This window comes from Cervus elaphus, chromosome 1 (assembly GCF_910594005.1).
Source record: "Cervus elaphus chromosome 1, mCerEla1.1, whole genome shotgun sequence".
NCBI classification, from domain to species: Eukaryota; Metazoa; Chordata; class Mammalia; order Artiodactyla; family Cervidae; genus Cervus; species Cervus elaphus.
In genome coordinates this window covers 47,996,026-48,017,880 of record NC_057815.1, presented here as the reverse complement: position 1 = coordinate 48,017,880, position 21,855 = coordinate 47,996,026, and the positions used below count along the sequence as shown (strand labels likewise).

Genomic DNA, 21,855 nt, shown 5'->3' with positions numbered 1-21,855 from the left:
CTTTCAAGATTGCGAGGCTTATTAGGGATCAAGCAGGACCAGAAGCCGGATTTTCCACTTCCACTGCATCCTGTAACCTCCCCATAAAGGTTTGCAGCATTGCTTGCCCTGGAGCAGCTCAATCTATTCTCAAAAAGCAATCAGAAGCCAAAGAGTATCATTAAAGGATATGAGGTCAAGACTTGGGGTTTAAGTCCCAGATCTGCTGCTGGATCACTCTCTGGCACTAGGCACGTCACTTCACATTCTGGGTCTCTGTTTCACAGTCTAAAATGTGTGCTCAGACCCTCAGTCATGTCCGACTCTTTGCAACCCCATGGAGGGTAGCCCACCAGGCTCCTCTGCCTACAGAATTTTCCAGGCAAGAATACTGGGGTGGGTTGCCATTTCCTTCTCCAGGGCATTTTCCCAACCCAGGGATCAAACTTGTATCTCTTACATCTCCTGCATTGGCAGGGAGGTTCTTTACCACTAGGGCCCCCAGGGAAGCCCAAGTCTAAAATGAGGGACCATAAACCAGTGGAGTCTTTGTGTCAGCCAGGTGACCTTGCAGCACTGACATACTGCAGTTCTGTACAGCAAAGGTGGTCTACTTCATGCCTAGAGAGAGGGCAACCTCCCTGGACCTCACCAGGGTGTGCTAAGTATGAGGATCCCTTACAAGAGGGAAGTGGAGCCCCTCGGCAAAGTCTCCACCCATGAAAGGGACTGCTGAGCTACCAAAGTGCCACTGACAATGAGCTTGTGTCTGTTATAAGCCTTCATTCATCTTAGTAAGTCTAAGCCGTCTTTTTGCAAAGACAAACTGTCTTCCACAAGCAGATCATTACGCTGTTGCATCAGCAGGCAAAATTTAATTCTGCTGCAATGCCAAATAGTTACATAAGCTACAACTCCAGAGAGGTCTAGAGAGCACCGAACAAAATGCAGTGTGTCACGGCTTGAACTGGACCAGGAAAGAGGGATATTAATCTTGACCCTTTTAAGACACTTTCAAAATATCCAAAACCAATTTACCTTGTGCATATACTCCAAAAATCACTAAATTGTACACTTTAAAGGGGTGAATTTCATATATGAAGTACATCTCAATAAAAAATTCAACATCTATGTGTTTAAAACACCATTAGAAAAGTACCCGCATATGAAATAATAAATAGTTTTAGTAATATAAGATTTTTGAAGAAATCAATGTTAACGAGCAATTAGAAGAATCTCTAGGTTTACATAATACTAGCCATTTTAAGTTAGACTAAGAGTTGAAACCTTAGTCTCTTCTTATTCTCGGAAAAGAATGCCTTCTCCCAGAGCTAGTGAGGACTACACGGGATGAACTAGTCACCTCTCGTCCCCTCTATAAAAGGGGAGGTGGGGGACCACATGCCCAGAAGAGTCCCTTAGAGCTGGCATTCATTTCAGCTCAACCTTTCTAGCATATCTACAAATCTACCTAATATGAGCCAGAGGCTAAAAGCAGGTATTTCCTTCATTAGCTAGTTGCTTTTAATTCATTAAATATCAAATTATCTGTAATTCAGAATTTGTAAAGTATTTAAACTCTCACATTACAGCTCTTGTGTTCTGGACACCATAACAACTCCTCAAATTTTATGTTGAAGAATGCATGCCCCCATTAATTTACAGATACAGTGTACACATCTTTAAGTTCCACATAAAACACTGAAAATACAGTGTATGAAAGTCATTTCCCTTTACTTAAAAAATGCAATGCATTCAACTCTGGGCGAAACGGCTTACCAACATACGTCTCTCATAGCTATAGTCTCCAGTCTACCTGCAGGAGTCAGGGCAATCTGGGCTTTGAAAAAGATAAACTTTGAGAGAGATAACTTTCACTTTCAAGAAAATGTGGGGGCTTCCCTGGTGGTTCAGTGGTAAAGAATCCGCCTGCCAATCCAGGAGACATGGGTTCAATCCCTGATCCGGGAAGATCCCACAGGTCACAGAGCAACTAAGCCCACAGCTACTGAGCCTGTGCTCTAGAGCCTGGGAGCCGCAACTACTGAGCTCACATCCCACAACTACTAAGTGTGGCAAACTGCTAGGGGGAAGCCCACGCGTCCCAGAGCATGTGCTCGGCAACAAGAGAAGCACTCGGACCACAACTAGAGTAGCTCCCACCTGCTGCACCTAGAGAAAAGCCTCTGCAGCTACAAAGAGCCAACGCAACCAAAAAAAAAAGCTGCATTTTCACTAGACAGTTTATACTGTATTGGCTAAGTGTGTCAAATGGATGGATGGATGGAAACATAGCCAAGACAGACAGATATACATAGTGTGTGAGAGAAAAAAGACTAGAAAGAGAGTGAAAGCGAAAGTCACTCAGTCCTGTCCGACTCTGCGACCCCATGGACTATATAGTCTGCGGAATTCTCCAGGCCAGAATACTGGAGTGGGGGCAGATTAAAGAGATGGAATAGAGAGGTCAACTAGAGAAATATATAAAAACATAAAATAAATTAGAAAAATATACACACAACTAGACTTAGCGATATAGGGAGACCTTGGTTAGATAGAAAGACGGAAGATAAAAATAGAAACATGTAGTTAAATAAAACAGAGAAGATAAACAGAGAGAACAGACAGGGCAACAGATAAAAGGAGTAGAAAGATACAGGGCTTCCCTGGTGGCTCAGCTGGTAAAAAATCTGCCTGTAATGCGGGAGACCTGGGTTCGATCCCCTGGGTGGGGAAGATCCCCTAGAGAAGGGAACAGCTACCCATTCCAGTATTCTGGTCTGGAGAATTCCATGGACTAAACAAGATCATAGAGAGTCCGACATGATTGAGTGACAAAGCAAAGCAACAATATGCTAGTTTGAGATTAAATAGCTAGAGAAGAGAAAGCTAGAGAAGCTAGAAAGCTTAGACAGTTGTATGTGTGTATGTGTTTAGTCGCTCAGTCATGTCTGACTCTTTGCAACCGCATGGACTGTAGCCCGCCAGGCTCCTCTGTCCATGAGATTCTCCAGGCAAAAATACTGGAGTGGGTAGCCATTCCCTTCTCCAGGAGATCTTCCTTACCCAGGGGTCAAACTTGGGCCTCCTGCATTGCTGGAAGACTGTTCACTGACTGAGCCACCAGGGAAGTTTAAAATAGTTACATTAGACATCAAAACAGATTAGATGAATAACAATACGTTATACATAAATTTACTGTTGGTTATACGATTTGACAATCACAACTACTCCGAAAGATATTTTTATCCCTATTGTACAGCTGAGAAAACAAACTCAGAGGAAAGGAAGTGAGCCTCTGTTTCACATGAGTGTTTTAACGTGTATTATCATACGAAATTCTGAAAACTATCCCCAAAATATTTTATAGACAAGTCAATGGTCTCGGGAAGGTAAAGTGACTTGCTAAGATCACATCAGCAGTGGCATCATTATCCTGACTCCATCATCTATGCTTTTCCATCTGTATCCCAACAGCAACACTTGAGGCAAAAACACCCAGAATTCTGAATGGCACGTGACCTACCTGTCAGTGAAGCTGAGTGATCAGAGCCAGCAAGAACACATACTGCTTGAGAATTCTCTAGGCCTACCAAAAAAAAAAAAATTCTTTTGAAATCACATTTATAACAGAATAAATTGGGTAGAGAAGGGTCACAAGCAGTGACCCACCAGCACCTGGGGAGAAACTCAGCCAAAGCATGAAGGTCTGAGTCAGCAGCACTGGCCAAGAAGATGAGTGGCATGGTAGAGAGACTGGTGATACCCAGGAGGCTGAACAAATAAGTAAATATTTTGAGGATAAAGGAGTCAGATTTCCCAGTATCAGAAAAGAGAAGAAAGGAACAGATATGAAAAGGTGGAAGGCTAGAATCGACCATTTGACACAGGATTGTAACTGAAGTCAGGGTAAACTCATGGTTTCTACAAAAGATAAACAAACATAGGTGTACGTACATATAAACACAAGTGTGTGTCCCTGTATATTTCCTTGCTCTGTCCGTGGAGTGGGCTCAGAAGCAGTGACATCTCTTATATTCAGATGCTATCAAGTGCAGACACTGAGACACAAGTCCAGGCCTTCTAACAACACACAGACAGTACTAGAATTTGAACTTGCCTCCCATCTCAAATCCAGGCTCTTCCTCCCTAAATACACTGCTTTCAATGATGAGGTATAATCCCACTCAACTCTGCTCAAATCTGTGGTCACCTGGTCTGGCATGCAGATATGCAGTCTTATTCCATAACTTTCTTCTGACATTTCTATTTAATTTACTCAGTTCAGTTCAGTCACTCAGTAGTGTCCAACTATTTGTGACCCCATGGACTGCAGCATGCCAGGCTTCCCTGTCCATCACCAACTCCCGGAGTTTGCTCAAACTCATGTCCATCACGTTGGTGATGCCATCCAACCATCTCATCCTCTGTCGTCCCCTTCTCTTCCTGCCTTCAGTCTTTCCCAGCATCAGGGTCTTTTCAAATGAGTCAGTTCTTCACATCAGGTGGCCAAAGTATAAGAGTTTCAGCTTCAGCATGAGTCCTTCCAATGAATATTCAAGATTTCCTTTAGGATGGACTGGTTCCTTAGGATTTCCCTTAGGATCTCCTTGGAGTTCAAGAGACTCTCAAGAGTCTTCTCCAACACTACAGTTCAAAAGTATCAATTCTTCAGTGCTCAGCTTTCTTTATGGTCCAACTCTCACATCCATACATGATCACTGGAAAAACCATAGCTTTGTCTAGATGGACCTTTGTCAGCAAAGTAATGTCTCTGCTTTGTAATATGCTGTCTAGGTTGGTCACAGCTTTTCTTCCAAGGAGCAAGGGTCTTTTAATTTCATGGTTGCAGTCACCATCTACAGTGATTTTGGAGCCCCCAAAAATAAAGTCTCTCACTGTTTCCATTGTTTCCCATCTATTTGCCATGAAGTGATGGGACTAGATGCCATGATCATAGTTTTCTGAATGTTGAGTTTTAAGCCAGCTTTTTCACTCTCCTCTTTCACCTTCACCGAGAGTCTCTCTAGTTCCTCTTTGCTTTCTGCCATAAGAGTGGTGTCATATGCATATCTGAGGTTATTGATATTCCTCCCAGCAATCTTGATTCCAGCTTGTGCTTCCTCCAGCCCAGCGTTTTTCATGATGTACTCTGCATATAAGTTAAATAAGCAGGGTGACAACAGCGTTGACGTACTCCTTTCCCGATTTGGAACCAGTCTGTTGTTCCATGTCTGGTTCTAAATGTTGCTTCTTGACCTGCATACAGATTTCTCAGAAGGCAGCTAATGTGGTCTGGTATTCCTATCTCTTGAATTTTCCACAGTTCGTAGTGATCCACACAGTCAAAGGCTTTGGCATAGTCAATAAAGCAGAAGTAGATGTTTTTCTGGAACTCTCTTGCTTTTTCTATGATCCAGCGGATATTGGCAATTTGATCTCTGGTTCCTCTACCTTTTCTAAATCCAGCTTGAACATCTGGTAGTTCACAGTTCATATACTGTTGAAGCCTGGCTTGGAGAATTTTGAGCATTACTTTGCTACCGTGTGAGATGAGTACAATTGTGCAGTAGCTTGAACATTTTTTGGCATTGCCTTTCTTAGGGATTGAAATGAAAACTAGCTTTTCTCAGTCCTGTGGCCACTGCTGAGTTTTCCAAATTTATTGGCATATTGAGTGCAGCACTTTCACAGCATCATCTTTTAGGATTTGAAAGAGCTCAACTGGAATTCCATCACCTCCACTAGCTTTGTTCATAGTGATGCTTCCTAAGGCCCACTTGACTTTGCATTCCAGGATGCCTGGCTCTAGGTGAGTGATCACACCATCATGGTTATCTGGGTCCTGAAGATTTTTTTATATAGTTCTTCTGTGTATTTTTGCCACCTCTTAATATCTTCTGCTTCTGTTAGATCCATACCATTTCTGTCCTTTATTGTGCCCATCTTTGCATAAAATGTTCCTTTGGTATCTCTAATTTTCCTGAAGAGATCACTAGTCTTTCCCATTCTATTGTTTTCCTCTATTTCTTTGCATGGATCACTGAGGAAGGCTTCCTTATCTCTCCTTGCTATTCTTTGGAATTCAGCATTCAGATGGGTATAGCTTTCCTTTTCTCCTTTGCCTTTAGCTTCTCTTCTTTTCTCAGATATTTGTAAGGCCTCCTCTGACAACCATTTTGCCTTTTTGCATTTTTTTTTCCTCTGGGATGATCTTGATCACTGCCTCCTATACAATGTCAAGAACCTCCGTCCTTGGTTCTTCAGGCACTCTGTCTAGCACATCTAATCCCTTGAGTCTATTTGTCACTTCCACTATATAATTGTAAGGGATTTGATTTAGGTCATACCTGAATCATCTAGTGGTTTTCCCTACTTTCTTCAATTTAAGTCTGAATTTTGCAGTAAGGAGTTCATGATCTGAGCCACAGTCAGCTTCTGGTCTTGTTTTTGCTGACTTTATAGAGCTTCTCCAGTGTCTTAATAAAATATCCCTCATGCCTTCAAGTATCCTATAGAATGACAAAGGGACAAAGCAGATGTTTTTGCCACTTTCATCAGAGAGGAGGCACCTGTCCCCTAGTGGCCAGGTTGGGAGAGGATGCCCAGGGTTCCAGCTCCAGAACTGATGGTGATGATGTAAAGAAGGGGGGGAGGTAAAGTGAAAAACTTTGAGGTCAGGAAGCTGATATCTCTGCTAATGTCTCATCAGAAAACTCCCCCAAATCACCTCTGAATCTAAGCTGTGCCCTGAGATGATCCCCAACCAGGTTAAGTCAAATCAAATAAAAATATTACTGATTCCTTTTAGATAAGAAATCTGTACAAAAACAGAAAGTAGACACAGTCCCTACCCTTAAAATGCTCATCATCTTTGGCATTTGGGAAAACATGTAAACAACTCATAACAATACAACACGCTGTGCTGTCCCTGCAGAGAAAGAAAATGCCAACGGAGGCGAGAAGTGGGAAGAGTCTTTCAGTTGCAGCTGAGCTAGGACCTGAAAAATTATCTGGATTTTCCCAAGGAGAACAGGAAGGAAAAGGCCTTCTGTGCAGAGGTAATAGTCTGCCCACAAGCACATAGGGATGAGAACACAGTGTATGCCCAGGGAGCAGTGAATACCGTTGTGAGGCAGGAAAAATGTTTGGGAAGTATGAGTGTATATTACAGATGCTTTCAATGTGAAGCAGACTCTCTGGCGTGTGTCCCGTGGCCCCTTCCCCTTCTCTGAGAGAACTCTCCCCAACTCAACCCATGGGCTTCAGAGAGCTAACCTTACCTCCGCAGCAGGGGAAAGCCTTGAGGACTCAATCAGATCAGGGACTTCCCTGGTGGTCCAGTGCCTAAGACTCTACACTCCAATGCAGGGGGCCTGGGTTCAATCCCTGGTCAGGGAACTAGATCCCACATGCTACAACTAAAGATTCCACATGCTAGAACTAAGACCAGGTACAGTCAAATAAGCAAATAAATATTTTATTTAAAAAGAGAGAGAGAGAGTGGGAATCGGAACATCCCAACAACTTGTAGCACGCTCCCACTGAGGCTCACTCCTCAGTCTCCTTCCCCCTGCTTCTTACCACCCTCAAAAATCCCTCCTTTGCTCTGAGCTAGAGGAGAGGAGAGGTTTCCTGACAGCTTTTTCCTAGGGCCAACCCTCAGTGAACTGGATCACAAAGTCAGAGAGCCAGAGAGGAAGAGGAGGAGGAGGTGGAGACGTGGTGCTACATATGGAGAGAGAAAGGCCCACTAGGAGAGTGGAGAGGGAGAGAGGCAGGAAGTCGTAGCGACTAACTTCCCAACAAAAGACTGACCAGCAGACCGGTAGGCAGCACCCTTCCTACCTACTCTTCATGTGCTCATGGAGAGACCTCCCTAAGGGAACACTTCCAGCCCCTCCCTCTACATCCTCACTCGCTCCTGCTTTCCCCTAGGGAGTGGCTGGGCAGGCAAGCAGGGTCTTCCAGGCTTCTCTCTCTGGGATGTGCCTGCCTGCAGGGGGCGCCTCCTCCAGGCGCTCAGAGGCACCATGAATTTAGCAGGACTGCCTGCAGCTGCTCCAGTGCCTGGGGGGTAAATCCAAGCTGGGATTCAGAACCTGGAGGCTCACTACTGCTACCCGTTATTTCCAAACACCTAACTCATGTCTTCCAACCTAACTTTTAACATTTTTAGAACTACCATTTTGATTTCTACCTACCTGACTTGCATCTGTCTCTCAATGGGTTCTGAACTCTGGCACCAAAGAGGGGTACTTTTACTGGGCCCACAAAAATCCCAAAAAATCAAGGGACCTACCAACAGAGAGTTAAGACAGAGAGACCAAGAAACAGCAAAAGAAAAACGCCATTTACCCATTTTCTGCATGCCGGTATCTCCATTTCCAGACAAAGAATGAATACAGGACTCAGAAGAAATAAGGGCCTTACCTGTCACTGTGCTGGGTTCCTTTGCTGTCAGAAACAGTGGGAGAGTCTGCCCAGGACACAGTCGCCGTCCAGATGATGCCAAACCAGTTCCCCATTGGAACACAGTGCCACGAGCTTACCAGGGGAGTAGGAGAGAAAAAAGAGATGTTTACTTGGATTAAGACTAGACGGCGCTTTCAACCTCAGGCCATAAGAGATTCCCCATTCATGCTTAGTTAGCATGAATGAAAAAGCTTATGAATAAGCTTACTGCCTCAAGCCAGCCTATGGCTAGTCCTAGGGATTACCACCAAGCCAATCACAAATTCAATCTTCAGGGCCACCTAAGACCATTGGTGGAAATCCCAACATAGTAAAACTCCCTCCAGAAAGTTCTCCTTTGACTCCCCTGGAGTCAAATTTGACTCCTCCAGAGTCAAGTTACTGGAATGATATCTTTTTCATGAAACTTGAAAAGACAACCCAGACTCCAGACCAAGAAGGAAGCAACCTTGAAGCCTGCCACGTCCATGCCTCCCATTTACTGGATGAGAAACTGAAGCCTGAAGAGGGCATGCGATTTGTCCAAGGTCATACAGGGAGCAGGGAGCAGAGAAAACACCAGGACTCAACTCTCTGCCCCTAACATAGTGCCTTTTCTACTACACCAAGATGAATTCTGAGATTCCTAATTGCCAAGTAAATACATATTTATGACTGCAAGTTTCTTAACAGCCACCATTTCCACATGTGGAATGGTCTTTTGTTTCCATATTCACTGGATCTAATTCATATACCAAAGTTCTGAAACTCATACAAATGTGTAGATGAAATATCACATATTTGGCCTACAGTCAGATGTGTGTAACTAGGCTCCATCACACAACAGCAACATTAAGATACTGATCCTCCAGAAGTGTCCTATACCCAATGGTCCTCTAGGCTGAAAACAGACAAGCTTGCTGTATGAAATGTAAGTTGTGATGATTGAGCACAAAGTGAACAAAACACAGTGTTGAAACAAAACAAAACTTATCAACTCTTCAACAAATTGCGAGAGAAAAAACAGAGAGGAAAAGGTACATAAAGAAACTGGAGATGTCCAATAAAGGACTAATATTTAAAATATACAGTTAACTCCTAAAACTCAACAACAACAAAAATAAAACCTGATTCAAAAATGAGCAAAGGACTTGAATAGACTTTTCTCCAAATATACAAATGGCCATAAACACATGAAAAGATGATCAACATCACTAATCATTAGGGAAATGAAATCAAAACTACCTTGAAATTGTCACTTTACACTCATTGGGATGGCACTGGGATTGCTACTACAACAAGGGTTGACAAGGATGTGAAGAAATTTGGGAACCTTCTGCACTACTGGTGGTCATGTAAATTGGTACAGCCGCTGTGGAAAACAGTATGGCAATTCCCCCCAAAACTAAAAATAGAATTCCTGTATGATCCAGCAATAATACTTCTGGGTAAATATCCAAAAGAATTGAAAGCAAGATCTAGAAGTGATATCTGTACACCCATGTTCATGGCCATATTATTCACAATAGCCAAAATACAGACACAACCCAACTGTCCATCAATAGATGAATGGATAAGCAAAATGTGGTATATACATATAGGAGAATACCATTAAGTCTTAAAAAAGAAGGAAATCCTGACATTTGCTATAACATGGACAGACTTTGAGGATATTATATTGAGTGAAATAAGCCACAAAAAGACAAAATAGACTGTATGATTCCACTTACATGAGGTACCTGTGTGAGTGGTCAAAATCACGGAAATAGAAAGAATGGTGGGTGCCAGGGACTGGGGGAAGGGGAAATGAGGATTTATTGTTTAATGGATATAGGGTTTCAGTTTTACAAGATGAAAAAAATTTCTGGAATGGACTGTGGTAATAATGCACAATAATGTGAATGTACTTAACCCCACTCAATTGTACACTTAAAAATGATTAAGATGATAAAACTATATTATGTGTATTTTATCACAATAAAAAACTAAAAGGAATAGGGACTTCCCTGGTAGTTCAATGGCTAAGACACCATGCTCCCAATGCAGGGGGCCCAGGTTTGATCCCCGGTCAGGGAACTAGATCCCACATGCTACAACTAAAGATCCTCATTGAAGATCCTGCATGCCACAGCTGAGACCTGGCACAACCAAATTTTCAAAAAGGAATAAATAAATTTTAAAAGAGAAAGAGATAGACATGAGATACATATTAACTAACCGCAATGATAGATCTAATTTGGATCCTGATTCAAACAAAACCATAAAAAGTACTTTTGAAACAATCAGGGAAATTTAAACACTGACTGGATGCTTAATGAAATTACAGAATTACTGATAATTTTTTGCAGATATGATGGTGGTATTTTTTTTTTTTTTGGTAATGTTTTCAGAAAAAGTCCTTATCTTTTTGAGATGCAGGTAGAAATATTTACTGAAAAAAGTGGGGGAAGAAGAGGACTTAAACACATAACTGTGTTTCTTTGTAACTTGACAAAAATGTACTCATGAGACTAGCGGTCACAGAATCTTGGTAGACAAGGGGCAAGGAAACCAATGACAGGCAATTCTCTGGCTGGCCCTGCTAATTTCTAAAGGAACCTGCTTATAAAAGTATAATCACTACCATACAACTCAGTCATCACACTCCTGGGCATTTATCCCAGAGAAATGAAAATTTATGTTCACATAAAAACTTGTCCACAAATGTTTATAGCTTTGTTCTTAATAGCTAAAAACCGGAAACAGCCAAATGTGCTTCAGTGGGTGACTGGTTAAACAAACTGTGGTTGTTATAGACTGAATTGTATCCCCCGTAAAAATCATATATTGAAGTCCTAAATGTCCATGTAACTGTATTTGGAGATAGGGCCTACAGGACGTGATGAAAGTTAAATGGGTCATAAGAGCGAGGCTTCTGAAAGAATTGGTGTCCTTTTAAAACAAGAAAGATTCACCAGAGATCTCTGTCTCTCTCCACATGCATGTATAGAGGAAAAACCACGTGAGGAGAGAACAAGAAGGTAGCATCCTCAAGCCAGGAAGAGAAATGTCACTAGAAACCAACCCTCATCTTGATCTTGAACTTCTAGCCTCCTTAACTGTGAGAAAATATTAATAAATTCCTGTTGCTTAAGCCACCCACTCTGTGATATTATGTTATGGCCACCCTAGCAAGCTAATAGAGTTTAACTAACAGAGTATAACTAATACAGCTATACTGTGGAATACTGAAGCCCCCTTGTGGCTCAGATGGTAGAGTCTGCCTGCAATGCAGGAGACCCGGGTTGGATCTCTGGGTTGGGAAGATCCCCTGGAGAAGGAAATGGCAACCCACTCCAGTAATCTTGCCTGGAAAATCCCATGGATGGAGGAGCCTGGCAGGTACAGTACAGTCCATGGGGTCGCAAAGAGTCAGACACGACTGAACGACTTCACTTTCACTTTTTCATGGAATACTACTTAGCAATAACAAGGAACAAATTATTGATACTCCCAGCTTGGATGAATCTCCATGGAGTCATAAGCTGAGCAAAAAAGCCAACCCCAAATGGCTACATACTGTATGATACCATTTTATAACATTCTTACAATGACATTATTATGGGAGAACAGAAGAGCTAAGAAGGGGGTGAGGGTAGGTAGAAAGTGGGTGCAGCTATAAAAGAGCAATAAGGGGGATCCTTGTGAAGGTACTGTTCTGTATCTTGACTGCGTCAAGACACCCCAGTTGAGCTATTACACTATAGCTTCACAAGATGTTATCACTGGGAGAAACTGGGCAAAGAGTGCGTGTGATCTATTTCACTTCTTACAATGGCATGTGAACCTGTAAGTCTATCAAAATAAAAACCTTAATTTTTCAAAAAACTATAATCGACCCTAAGTCCCAGGTCACAACCATGTAGCACTAGACTCTTAATCACCTCTACTCCTCTCCCGGTTCCAAGATTGGACTCACCAACACTTGGGCCTCGGCTGCCAGAGCCGGTTCAGACTGTCCTTCAGCCCAGAGGAGTGGGAGCAGAAAGCAGAAAAATTAGTAAGAGAGAGAAAAAAGGGTCATGCCTCCTCCACTTTCCACCTCTAACCTCACACACTCTGTCAGCCCTACACCCATCACCCTCTCACAGCACAGAAGACAAGCTCACTTGAAGCTTTTAAATTAATAAACATTAAAATCCACTAGAAAAGCAATGCAGTTCATGGCAAAGAATGCGGGTCTTGGAATCCAGCCTAGACTCTGATCCCAGCTCACCTTTTATTTCCCAACTCCCTGTATAACCTCAGACAAGCTCTTTAACTCTCTGGACCTCAGTTTCTTCATATGTAAGACATACAACAATTATGTATAAAATAAATAAGCAATCAGGATATATTGTACAAGGAACATGGTCAATATTTTCTAACGATCATAAATGGAATGTAATCTTTGAAAACTGGGCATCACTATGTTGTATACCCAACACTTATATAATATTATAAATCAACTATACCTCAATTTAAAAAAAACTTAACTCACATTACTGCACGGCTATGAAGATTAATGAGCTACTAATTAAACGACGGGAGCGTCCTTGGTGGCTTAGCAGTAAAGAATCTGCCTGCCAATGCAGGAGACGCAAGAGATATGGGTTCCATCCCTGGGTCGGGAAGATCCCCTGGAGAAGGAAATGGCTCCCACTCCAGAATTCTTGCCTGGGCAATCCCATGGACAGAGGAGCCTGGCAGGGTTTCAGTCCACGGGGTCTCAAAAAAGTCAGATGCAACTTAGCGACTGAACGACACCAAACAATTAAACCAAGAGAACCTAGCACCAAGCCTAGAACACAATGAAAAGCTAGACCACCTCATTTCCTTCCTCCCTAGCTGTTGAAGGCTTTCCTGCATGACTTCTGCCTTACATCCCCTCCTTTTAATCAGACTGGAGCACAGCAGACATTCTGAATTACTTCTTAAAGTTTATTTCTTTCACAGCTCCATGTCTCCTTATTACATGCCCATTAAGAAAATAATAGCAAAATGATCACCTGTTGAAGCTAAAGCATGCCTCAGTCCAGCAGCAATACTAACAACCTTCTCTCTCAGGAGCTGTCAAAACAAAGAAAAGGATGGTGATCTCAGAACTATCCATCTACAAAGTGTTATGTAATTTATGCACAAATACAATGTGGCATGGTCCTCATTATGCATCTGATTAGTGTGGCGCTCCAAATCCTCAACATTTCCATTCACAAATGCCTCTATATGTATCCCTAAAAGGCAAAGTATTTTTCAAATACCATATCACAATGCCACTCAGGGCTAGGAGGCACCTGCAAGGTCATCCGGTCCAGGAGTTGGCAAAAGTTTTCCATAAAGGGACAGATAGTGAATATTTTAGACTCTGTTACACCACTATACTTTGCCATTGTAACATAAAAACATTCATAAATATATGAATAGGTGTGGTTGTGTTCCAATAAATCTTTATTTACCAAGGCGTCTAGTTTGCTGATCTCTGATCTAGTCCAATCCGCACTCAATGCTAGAAACCCTTCGACAACACCCCACCAAGGGTCATCTAACCCCTGCCCAAATACCTTCTTCCAGAAACACGGGCTCACCACCTCCCCAGATGCCTGCCCACGTTTGCACGTTTCCATCTGTCTCCCTAGGTGGAACCAAAGCTAACTGGCTATTGCTTCTGACAGGGCTTTCCAAACATTTGAAGTCAGCTGTCATGTCTTCTCTAAGACATCTTGCAGTGGCTTTAAAAATAGGTCCTCCGGGGGTGGGTGTGGGAGGCTCAAGACGGAGGGGATATATGTATACATAGAGCTGATTCATTTTGTTGTACAGCGGAAAACTAACAAAACACTGCAAAGCCATTATACTCCAAAAAAATAAAAATAAAATTTAAAAAGAGGTCCTCAAATTCTTTAAGACTCCTCCCTTCAGGATATGCAGCTTAATTTCCCTCACTTTCACTGTAGGCTGGTCTTAGTGACTTGCTTCTAGTGAATGGGATAAGGAAGTGTTGAGTGACTCAGAGACTAGACAATAAAAGGCACTGAAGCCTCTTGCTTGACCAAAAGCAGTGAAGTTCTCTTTCTCTCTCATCATTTTTCAGTTCAGTTCAGTCACTCAGTTGTGTCCGACTCTGTGACACCATGAACTGCAGCACGCCAGGCCTCCCTGTCCATCACCAACTCCCGGAGTCCACCCAAACCCAAGTCCATTGAGTCGGTGATGCCATCCAACCATCTCATCTTCCGTCGTCCCCTTCTCCTCCTGCCCTCAATCTTTCCCAGCCTCGGGGTCTTTTCAAATGAGTCAGCTCTTTGCATCAGGTGGCCAGAGTACTGGAGTTTTAGCTTCAGCATCAGTCCTTCCAATGAACACCCAGGACTGATTTCCTTTAGGATGGACTGGTTGGATCTCCTTGCAGTCCAAGGGACTCTCAAGAGTCTTCTCCAACACCACAGTTCAAAAGCGTCAATTCTTCGGCGCTCAACCTTGTTTATAGTCCAACTCTCACATCCATACATGACCACTGGAAAAACCATAGCCTTGACTAGACAGACCTTTGTTGACAAAATGATGTCTCTGCTTTTTAATATGCTGTCTGGGTTGATCTAACTTTCCTTCCAAGGAGTAAGCATCTTTTAATTTCATGGCTGCAATCACCATCTGCAGTGATTTTGGAGCCCAGAAAAATAAAGTCAGCTACTAGCTACTGTTTCATCACTTTTGGGGGGAAAGCCATATCACATCTGAACAGTCCTACAGAAAGGCCCATATGGCAAGGAACTAGTCCCCTGCCCATGAGAAAGCGGGAGAAGGAACCACCAGCCCAGTCAAGCCTCCAGCAGACCTCCAGCAGCCTGACTGACATCTCGACTGCAGCCTCATGAGACCAGCTAAGCTATTCCCAGATTCCTGACCCTCCAAACTGTAAGACAATAAATGTTTGCTGTTGTAAGCTGCTAAATTTCAGGGGACGTTTATTACACAGCTATACATAACAGATACATATCTCTTCTTTAGGCCAAACATCCCCCATGCCATCAGCCATCATCGAGTTTCAAATTCCCTCCCTCTCTTGTTTTTTCTCCTCTACACTCTGGTTACTCAGTCTCTCTCTTTTAAGGGACTGTATATGCACAATCACGGCCCCTATGGGGCTTTACCATATTTGCTTATTTAGGTCCACAGTGTCTTTCTAAAGAAGGCCTGGCATGCTGCAGTCCACAGAGTCACAAAGAGTCAGACACGACTTGGTGACTGAACAATAACAGTGTCTTTCTAAACTTTAGAGTCCTCAAAGGCAGGGTCTGAGTCTTATTCACCTCAGTGCCCAGAGCTGAAGAACTAAACCCACACCAGGACACAACATCGTTGATGCAGTGTGACCAGCACAAAGAAGGACAGAGCTCTGGCCTCCCTTCTTCTGTAGACTATAATTCTATTAATCCAGCCCACAATCACATTAGCTTCGGGGAAGATCAAATCTTACTCTTCACACAATTTCAAAACACTACCCTTACTTTTTTCTTTTCTTTTCAAAGGTAAATAAAGGGCTTTACATGTGGATTCAACCTCTTCAAAACAACTTATCTCCAATCCTTCCTCTCCACCCCACTGCTGCTGCTTTAGTTTGGGGCAGGATCATCTCTCATGCAGATTATTAGCAAGAGTTTCCTGAGGAATCTTCCTTCACTACACGCCCCCACACTTCCCCATATGGCCGCTCTCTAACTCACTGTTCTTACCATTTGTCAGATACTACCAGCCCACTCCCCACTGGCACTTCTATCACTTCCTTATATTACAATCATACTAAGTTGCTTGCAGCATCTCTAAACCTCCTGTTTTATGACTGTTTTATCCTTCTGTTTGCAATGTGCTTCTTTTCTACCTACTCTGCACATCCTCCTATCCCAAGCCAGGTCAATTTCTACTCAAATTTCAAGATTCAGCATAGGTCTATTCTCACCCTACCTTCCCCTAGAAAGAGTTCAACACTCCCTTTGGGGGCTCCACAAGCATCTAGCATAGTTCTAACACAGTAATGCATCTAGGTGTTTCTATATCAACATGTACTACTAAACTACAAGGTCCTCGAATGTTAGGATTTGGTCTTACTCAGCTTTGTCTCTCCTGCCTAAATACAGCACCTTCACACAATCAGTTCAGTTCAGTTCAGTCGCTCAGTCGTGTCCGACTCTGCCTTCACACAATAGTTGCTATTAAATAAATGAATGAATTTCTCTTACACTTCACTTTAGCACATTTCTCCCATTGTTCTATAAGGTACGCATGTCAAAATGTTTTTACCTTCTTATTTTGTCATCCAACATATTTTAACCTTTGTTCCTCTGTCTTCTTTCATCATGTGACTCAAGCTAAATTAATTATAACTTATACATAAGTTTTTAAAAACTCATCTATTTGCAACTATTAATAGAAGCTATACACTTACAAGAGGGACTACACAGTCTAGAATTCCATGTATACCATATGCTATATGGACTGAGTGTATGTATGTGTTTGTTGAAAAGTCATATGTTGAGACCTAGTCCCCAGCATGATAGTATTTGGAGGTGAGGCCTTTGAAAGGTCATAAGGTCATGAGAGCAGAGCCCTTATGAATGAGATTAATCCCCTTATAAAAGGTGCTTTTCCCCTTCTCATGCTTAAGGACACAGCAAAAACACGGTTGTCTGTGGACCAGAAAGTGAGCCCTCACCAAATACCAAATCTGCTGGTGCCTTGATTTTGGACTTCTCAGCCTCCAGAGCTGTGAAAAATAAATGTTTGCTGTTTAAGCCACCCACTGTATGATATTTTTGTTAGAATAGCCCAAAGGGACTAAAACACCATGGAAACCATGACCCCAAATAATATTCCCCCAATACCAGCCAATTAGAATTCAGGTGATAGGCACAGACCCAAGCGCTATCCAATGAAAACAGATCCCATTCTTAGTCACAGTTTAGGAAAATTAGGTATGAATGGAGCAGCTTAGGTGAAACTCATTTTAGATTCCAGTATAATTTCTCTAAAAATTTGCTTCCATATCTTCAGAAAAATGTGTACATTTTAAGTACAATGCAGTGAAAAGAGCTCTGAACTAAAACCAGGAGTCCTATCTAATACTTGTGCCATCCAGTACGGTAGCCTCTAACTACATGTGGCTGTTAAACACTTAAAAGGTGACTATACTGTACTGAGATATACTCTAAAGAAAATCTATACCACAAAAAAAGTCTTCATAAAAAAAAAAAATTTAAAAAAAAAAAAAAGTCTTCATATAAGTTAAAGAGTATAAAATATCTCATTAGTGAAGTTTTATATTGATGATACATAAAATGAAATAATCATAGTTTGGATACACGAGACTAGTTTAAAAGTTGTTAAAATTAATTTTACCATGTCATACCATGACATGGATGAAACTTAAAAAAAGTCATATGCAATGAAAGAATCCAGACACAAAAGGTTACATATTATATAATTCCATTTATATGAAATGCCCATAAGAATTGCTGCTTTCAAACTGTGATGCTGGCAAAGACTCCTGAGAGTCCCTTGGGCAGCAAGGAGATCAAACCAGTCAATCCTAAAGGAAATCAACCCTGAATATTTGCTGGAAGCACTGACGCTGAAGTTCCAAGACTTTGGCCACCTGATCTGAAGAGCCAACTCATTGGAAAAGATTTTGATGCTGGGAAAAATTGAGGGCAAGAGGAAAAGGGGGCCACAGAGGATGAGATGGTTGAACGGCATCACTGTCTCAATGGACATGAGTTTGAGCAAACTCAGGGAGACAGTGAAAGAGGGAGAGAAGGCTGGCGCACTGCAGTTCATGGGGTCGCCAAGAGCCAGACAGGACTGAGCGATTGAACAAGAGCAGCAACAACAAGGGGCTGTTGAGAGGTGAAAGTGGGAGCTGACTGCTATTGGGCATGCAGTTTCTTTTGTGATCATAAAAATAGTCTAAAAGTAGATGATGGTGATGGCTGCACATCTCTGAATATACTAAAAACCACTGAAACATACATTATTTTTACTTTTTGGCTGCACCACGTAGCATGTGAGAGCTTAATTCCCCAACCAGGGATTGAACCTGCCCCTCCCTCTACCCCACTGCATTGGAAGCATGGAGTCTTAACCACTGGACCACCAGGGAAGTCCTGAAGCACATTTTTTAAATGGTGCTCCTAGAAAATTTTAAGCTACGTATGTGGCTCACATTACATTTCCACTGGACGGCACTGACCTATGCCATCTGCCTCGCTTAGTGTCCTTAGGGAAGTCACTTCCAATCGGACCTGTTTCTAACACAGTTTCCACTATTATAACTTTTAGAATTTTAAGGTGTCATTAATGTCATTATAAGATGTATTAGTTTCATTCTTTTACTTCACTAAAAATTATAACGTGTATGAGAGCTAGCAGAGGCTTTTCACTCACAGCATCCATCCCTCCCACCTAATTTCCTCAGGAGAATCTAAGTTTTTCAACATACATTCTAACTACCCCATGAGTTTTCAGGGACCCAGCCAGCCTTTCAGTCTGGGGAAGGATAACTGTGATACCTGGAGACCCTTTAACAGGACAGAGGCAAGCTCAATATCAAGTGCCGTCCTTACCTCGATGGCCTGGGGGATCACACATCTTCGAGGCCCATGAGGAACTCCCAGTTGGCCAAAGGAGTTGGATCCACATGATAGGACTTGACCATTTTCTGCAAAATACAAATACTTGAATTGCAAATCTAAGAAGTAAGAGATCTATGTCCAATGGGTAAATTCTGCAGGATGAGAACAGCAAAAGGAATGAGAGGCACCAGTGCTTCAGCCCATTCAATCCATAGTCTCTGCTCTGTTTCCCTAGGAATAAAAAGACTGGGCACTGGGCTGAGCATTTCACACAGACTGCCCACTCCACACTTGATTAATAACAGGTTAAGCATGGAGAAAGCTTAGCCGTGTGCCTCGTGTTGAGATGCAGGATACTCATCTCCCACTTTTCACATTTCCATGGAACAGAATTTCCATTACTTTAATATGTGCTGTGCTTAGTCACTCAGTTGTGTCCGACTCTTTGCAACCCCGTGGACTGTGACCTACCAGGCTCCTCTGTCTGTGAGGATTCTCCAGGCAAGAATACTGGAGTGGGTTGCCATGCCCTCCTCCAGGGGACCTTCCCAACCAGGGATCAAACCCAAGTCTCCTGCATTGCAGGTGGATTCTTTACATCTGAGCCACCAGGGAAGCCCAAGAATACTGCAATGGGTAGCCTATTGCTTCTCCAGGATCTTCCCGACCCAGGAATCGGACCGGGGTCTCCTGCACTGCAGGCGGATTCTTTACCAGCTGAGTTTCCAGGGAAGCCCCTATTTTAATATACTTCAGGCCTTTTCCCTGCCTTTCTCCATTTGCACTGCTTTCTGGGGAAGGAGGGTTAGCCTAGCCACTTGGTGAATTTGGGAGAAGAAACAGGACATGTATGGCTTGGCACCTTCCTCTCAGACACCCTGGGCTGACACACAGTAAGGGTCTCCCCTGTTAAAATTTAGGGGGCAGGCTTGGATTAGAGGAGTGTCAGCAGAACCTCTTGGTGTGACAGTCAACCCCATCCTCCAACTTAGCCTGTATCAGTAAAAAGCTGATCGTTCGCTCCCCACCTGTCTGACCATTCTGTGTCTGTCTCACAAGTGGTCCCAAATGTGAGCAAGAAACACTGTTATCTACTGACTCCCTACAGCTCTGACCCAGGCCCACACGCTAAGTATTTCATAAACGATAACTATTGTTCGTGTGTGCTCAGTTGCTCAGTCGTGTCTGATTCTTTGTGGCCCCATGGACTGTAGCCTGAAAGGCTCCTCTGCCCATGCAATTCTCCAGGCAAGAATACTGGAGTAGGTTGCCATTTCTTCCTCCAGGGGATCTTCCCGACCCAGGGATCGAACTCAGGTCTCTTGGGTCTCCACATTGGCAGGTGGGTTCTTTACCACTAGCAACTATTTAGATTCTAATAATTACCCTCCAGATTTTCCAGCCCAATCTTCTTTACTGTTAAAACTCTCCTTGCAAAATGCACACCACAACTTGCCTTGACAATTAGAAAGAACAATTGTGTGTGTGTGTGTCAATATTTATTTGGCTGTACCAGGTCTTAGCTGTGGCATGTGGGACCTTTAGTTGTGGCATGTGAACTCTTACTTGCAGCACATGGGATCTAGTTCCCTGATCAGGGATTAAACCCAGACCCCCTGCTTTGGGAGCATGGAGTCTTAGATAGTGGACTGCTAGGGAAGTCCCTTGTGTGTGTTTTTAAATACAAAGTGGGTTTCATTGAATCAGGGCCCTCAGCATCATGTTCTTCTCACCAAAAGCCTTGGCGGTGATACAGATTTACCTAGAAGTGCACTCACCTGTAAGTATAATAGTAAAGTCCCAGCCACAGGCCACCTGCTGGATGGCACAGCCAAGGAGCGATCGGCAGGGGGTAAAATACAGGACCTCCTCTGTGTGACCCAGCCCCAGCTGCCCATCTTTGTTCAGGCCACACACAAAAAGACTTCCTTCATCTGCAAAATACAAAGGTTTTGGTGGTAGTATGTGCAGGGGAAATTACAATTGCCAAAGTGAGCAAAAGGATTTCATAAATCATTTGGAGGCATGGACCCACTAACTTTTTTCCCACCCAAGTTAATAAGCCACGCATGTTAATGTGCTCTGGACCTAATGGCAGAGGGCCAAGGAGTTCCAACCTAATATCTAAATGGAAACGCCAAGTTCTACAGCAGTGGCCAATCAATCACCAAATTGAGCATCTACTGTAACAGTAAAAGCCAATATCTATTTGGAATGTAAAATGTGCCACGTACTCTTTTAAGGGCCTCGTGTGTGGGGCCAACTTATCCTTTATGCATAGTGCCAGGGTGCACAATACTCGTAGAGGCCCACAAAAATGTTTTAATTTAAATTTTTTAAATAAAAAATATATATAATAAAAATATATAATACTAAATCTAGCCTGGATTATATCCATCTTTATATCAGTGCCACTGTAAGTATAATTTTAAATATTTCTTTATAGAGGGAGGCCAAAGTGTCAAGTACCCATGAAAGTCATAATGCAGTCCTGTTAATTTATGGATTCTCCTCATCCACCATCATTATCCTCATGTAACAGAGAAGCAACTGTGGCACAGAGAAATTAAGTAATTTGCCCAAGGCCACATAGCCAATAATTAAAAGAACAAGGATTTAAGCCCAGGAGGTTTGATTCCAGAGCTCAAGTTCTTAATCAGGATGGTACATGCCCTCTTTTGCAGTATTATAGTGCTGTAGTCCTAAGTACTACCCCAGCTACTGTGAGGGAAGATTAAGGAAAATACAAAGTTCTTGCTCTCAGGGAATATTCAACTTA

General features: G+C 42.7%; 1 protein-coding gene across 4 annotated transcripts in view; it reads right to left on the bottom strand.

Annotated features, from left to right (window-relative positions):
• The window catches only part of SERGEF (secretion regulating guanine nucleotide exchange factor), a 229,385-nt gene that overhangs the window by 203,119 nt on the left and 4,411 nt on the right, over nucleotides 1-21,855 (bottom strand). For 3 of the 4 annotated variants that reach the window (XM_043901778.1, XM_043901751.1, XM_043901762.1), the window contains exons 3-7: nucleotides 20,855-21,010; nucleotides 19,068-19,162; nucleotides 13,461-13,521; nucleotides 8,413-8,526; nucleotides 3,506-3,568 (exon numbers count right to left, since the gene is read on the bottom strand). In XM_043901778.1, coding sequence (XP_043757713.1) covers nucleotides 3,506-3,568; nucleotides 8,413-8,526; nucleotides 13,461-13,521; nucleotides 19,068-19,162; nucleotides 20,855-21,010 — 489 coding nt within the window. The remainder of the gene's footprint in view (nucleotides 1-3,505; nucleotides 3,569-8,412; nucleotides 8,527-13,460; nucleotides 13,522-19,067; nucleotides 19,163-20,854; nucleotides 21,011-21,855) is intronic. The other variant, XM_043901769.1, reaches the window with a different exon arrangement.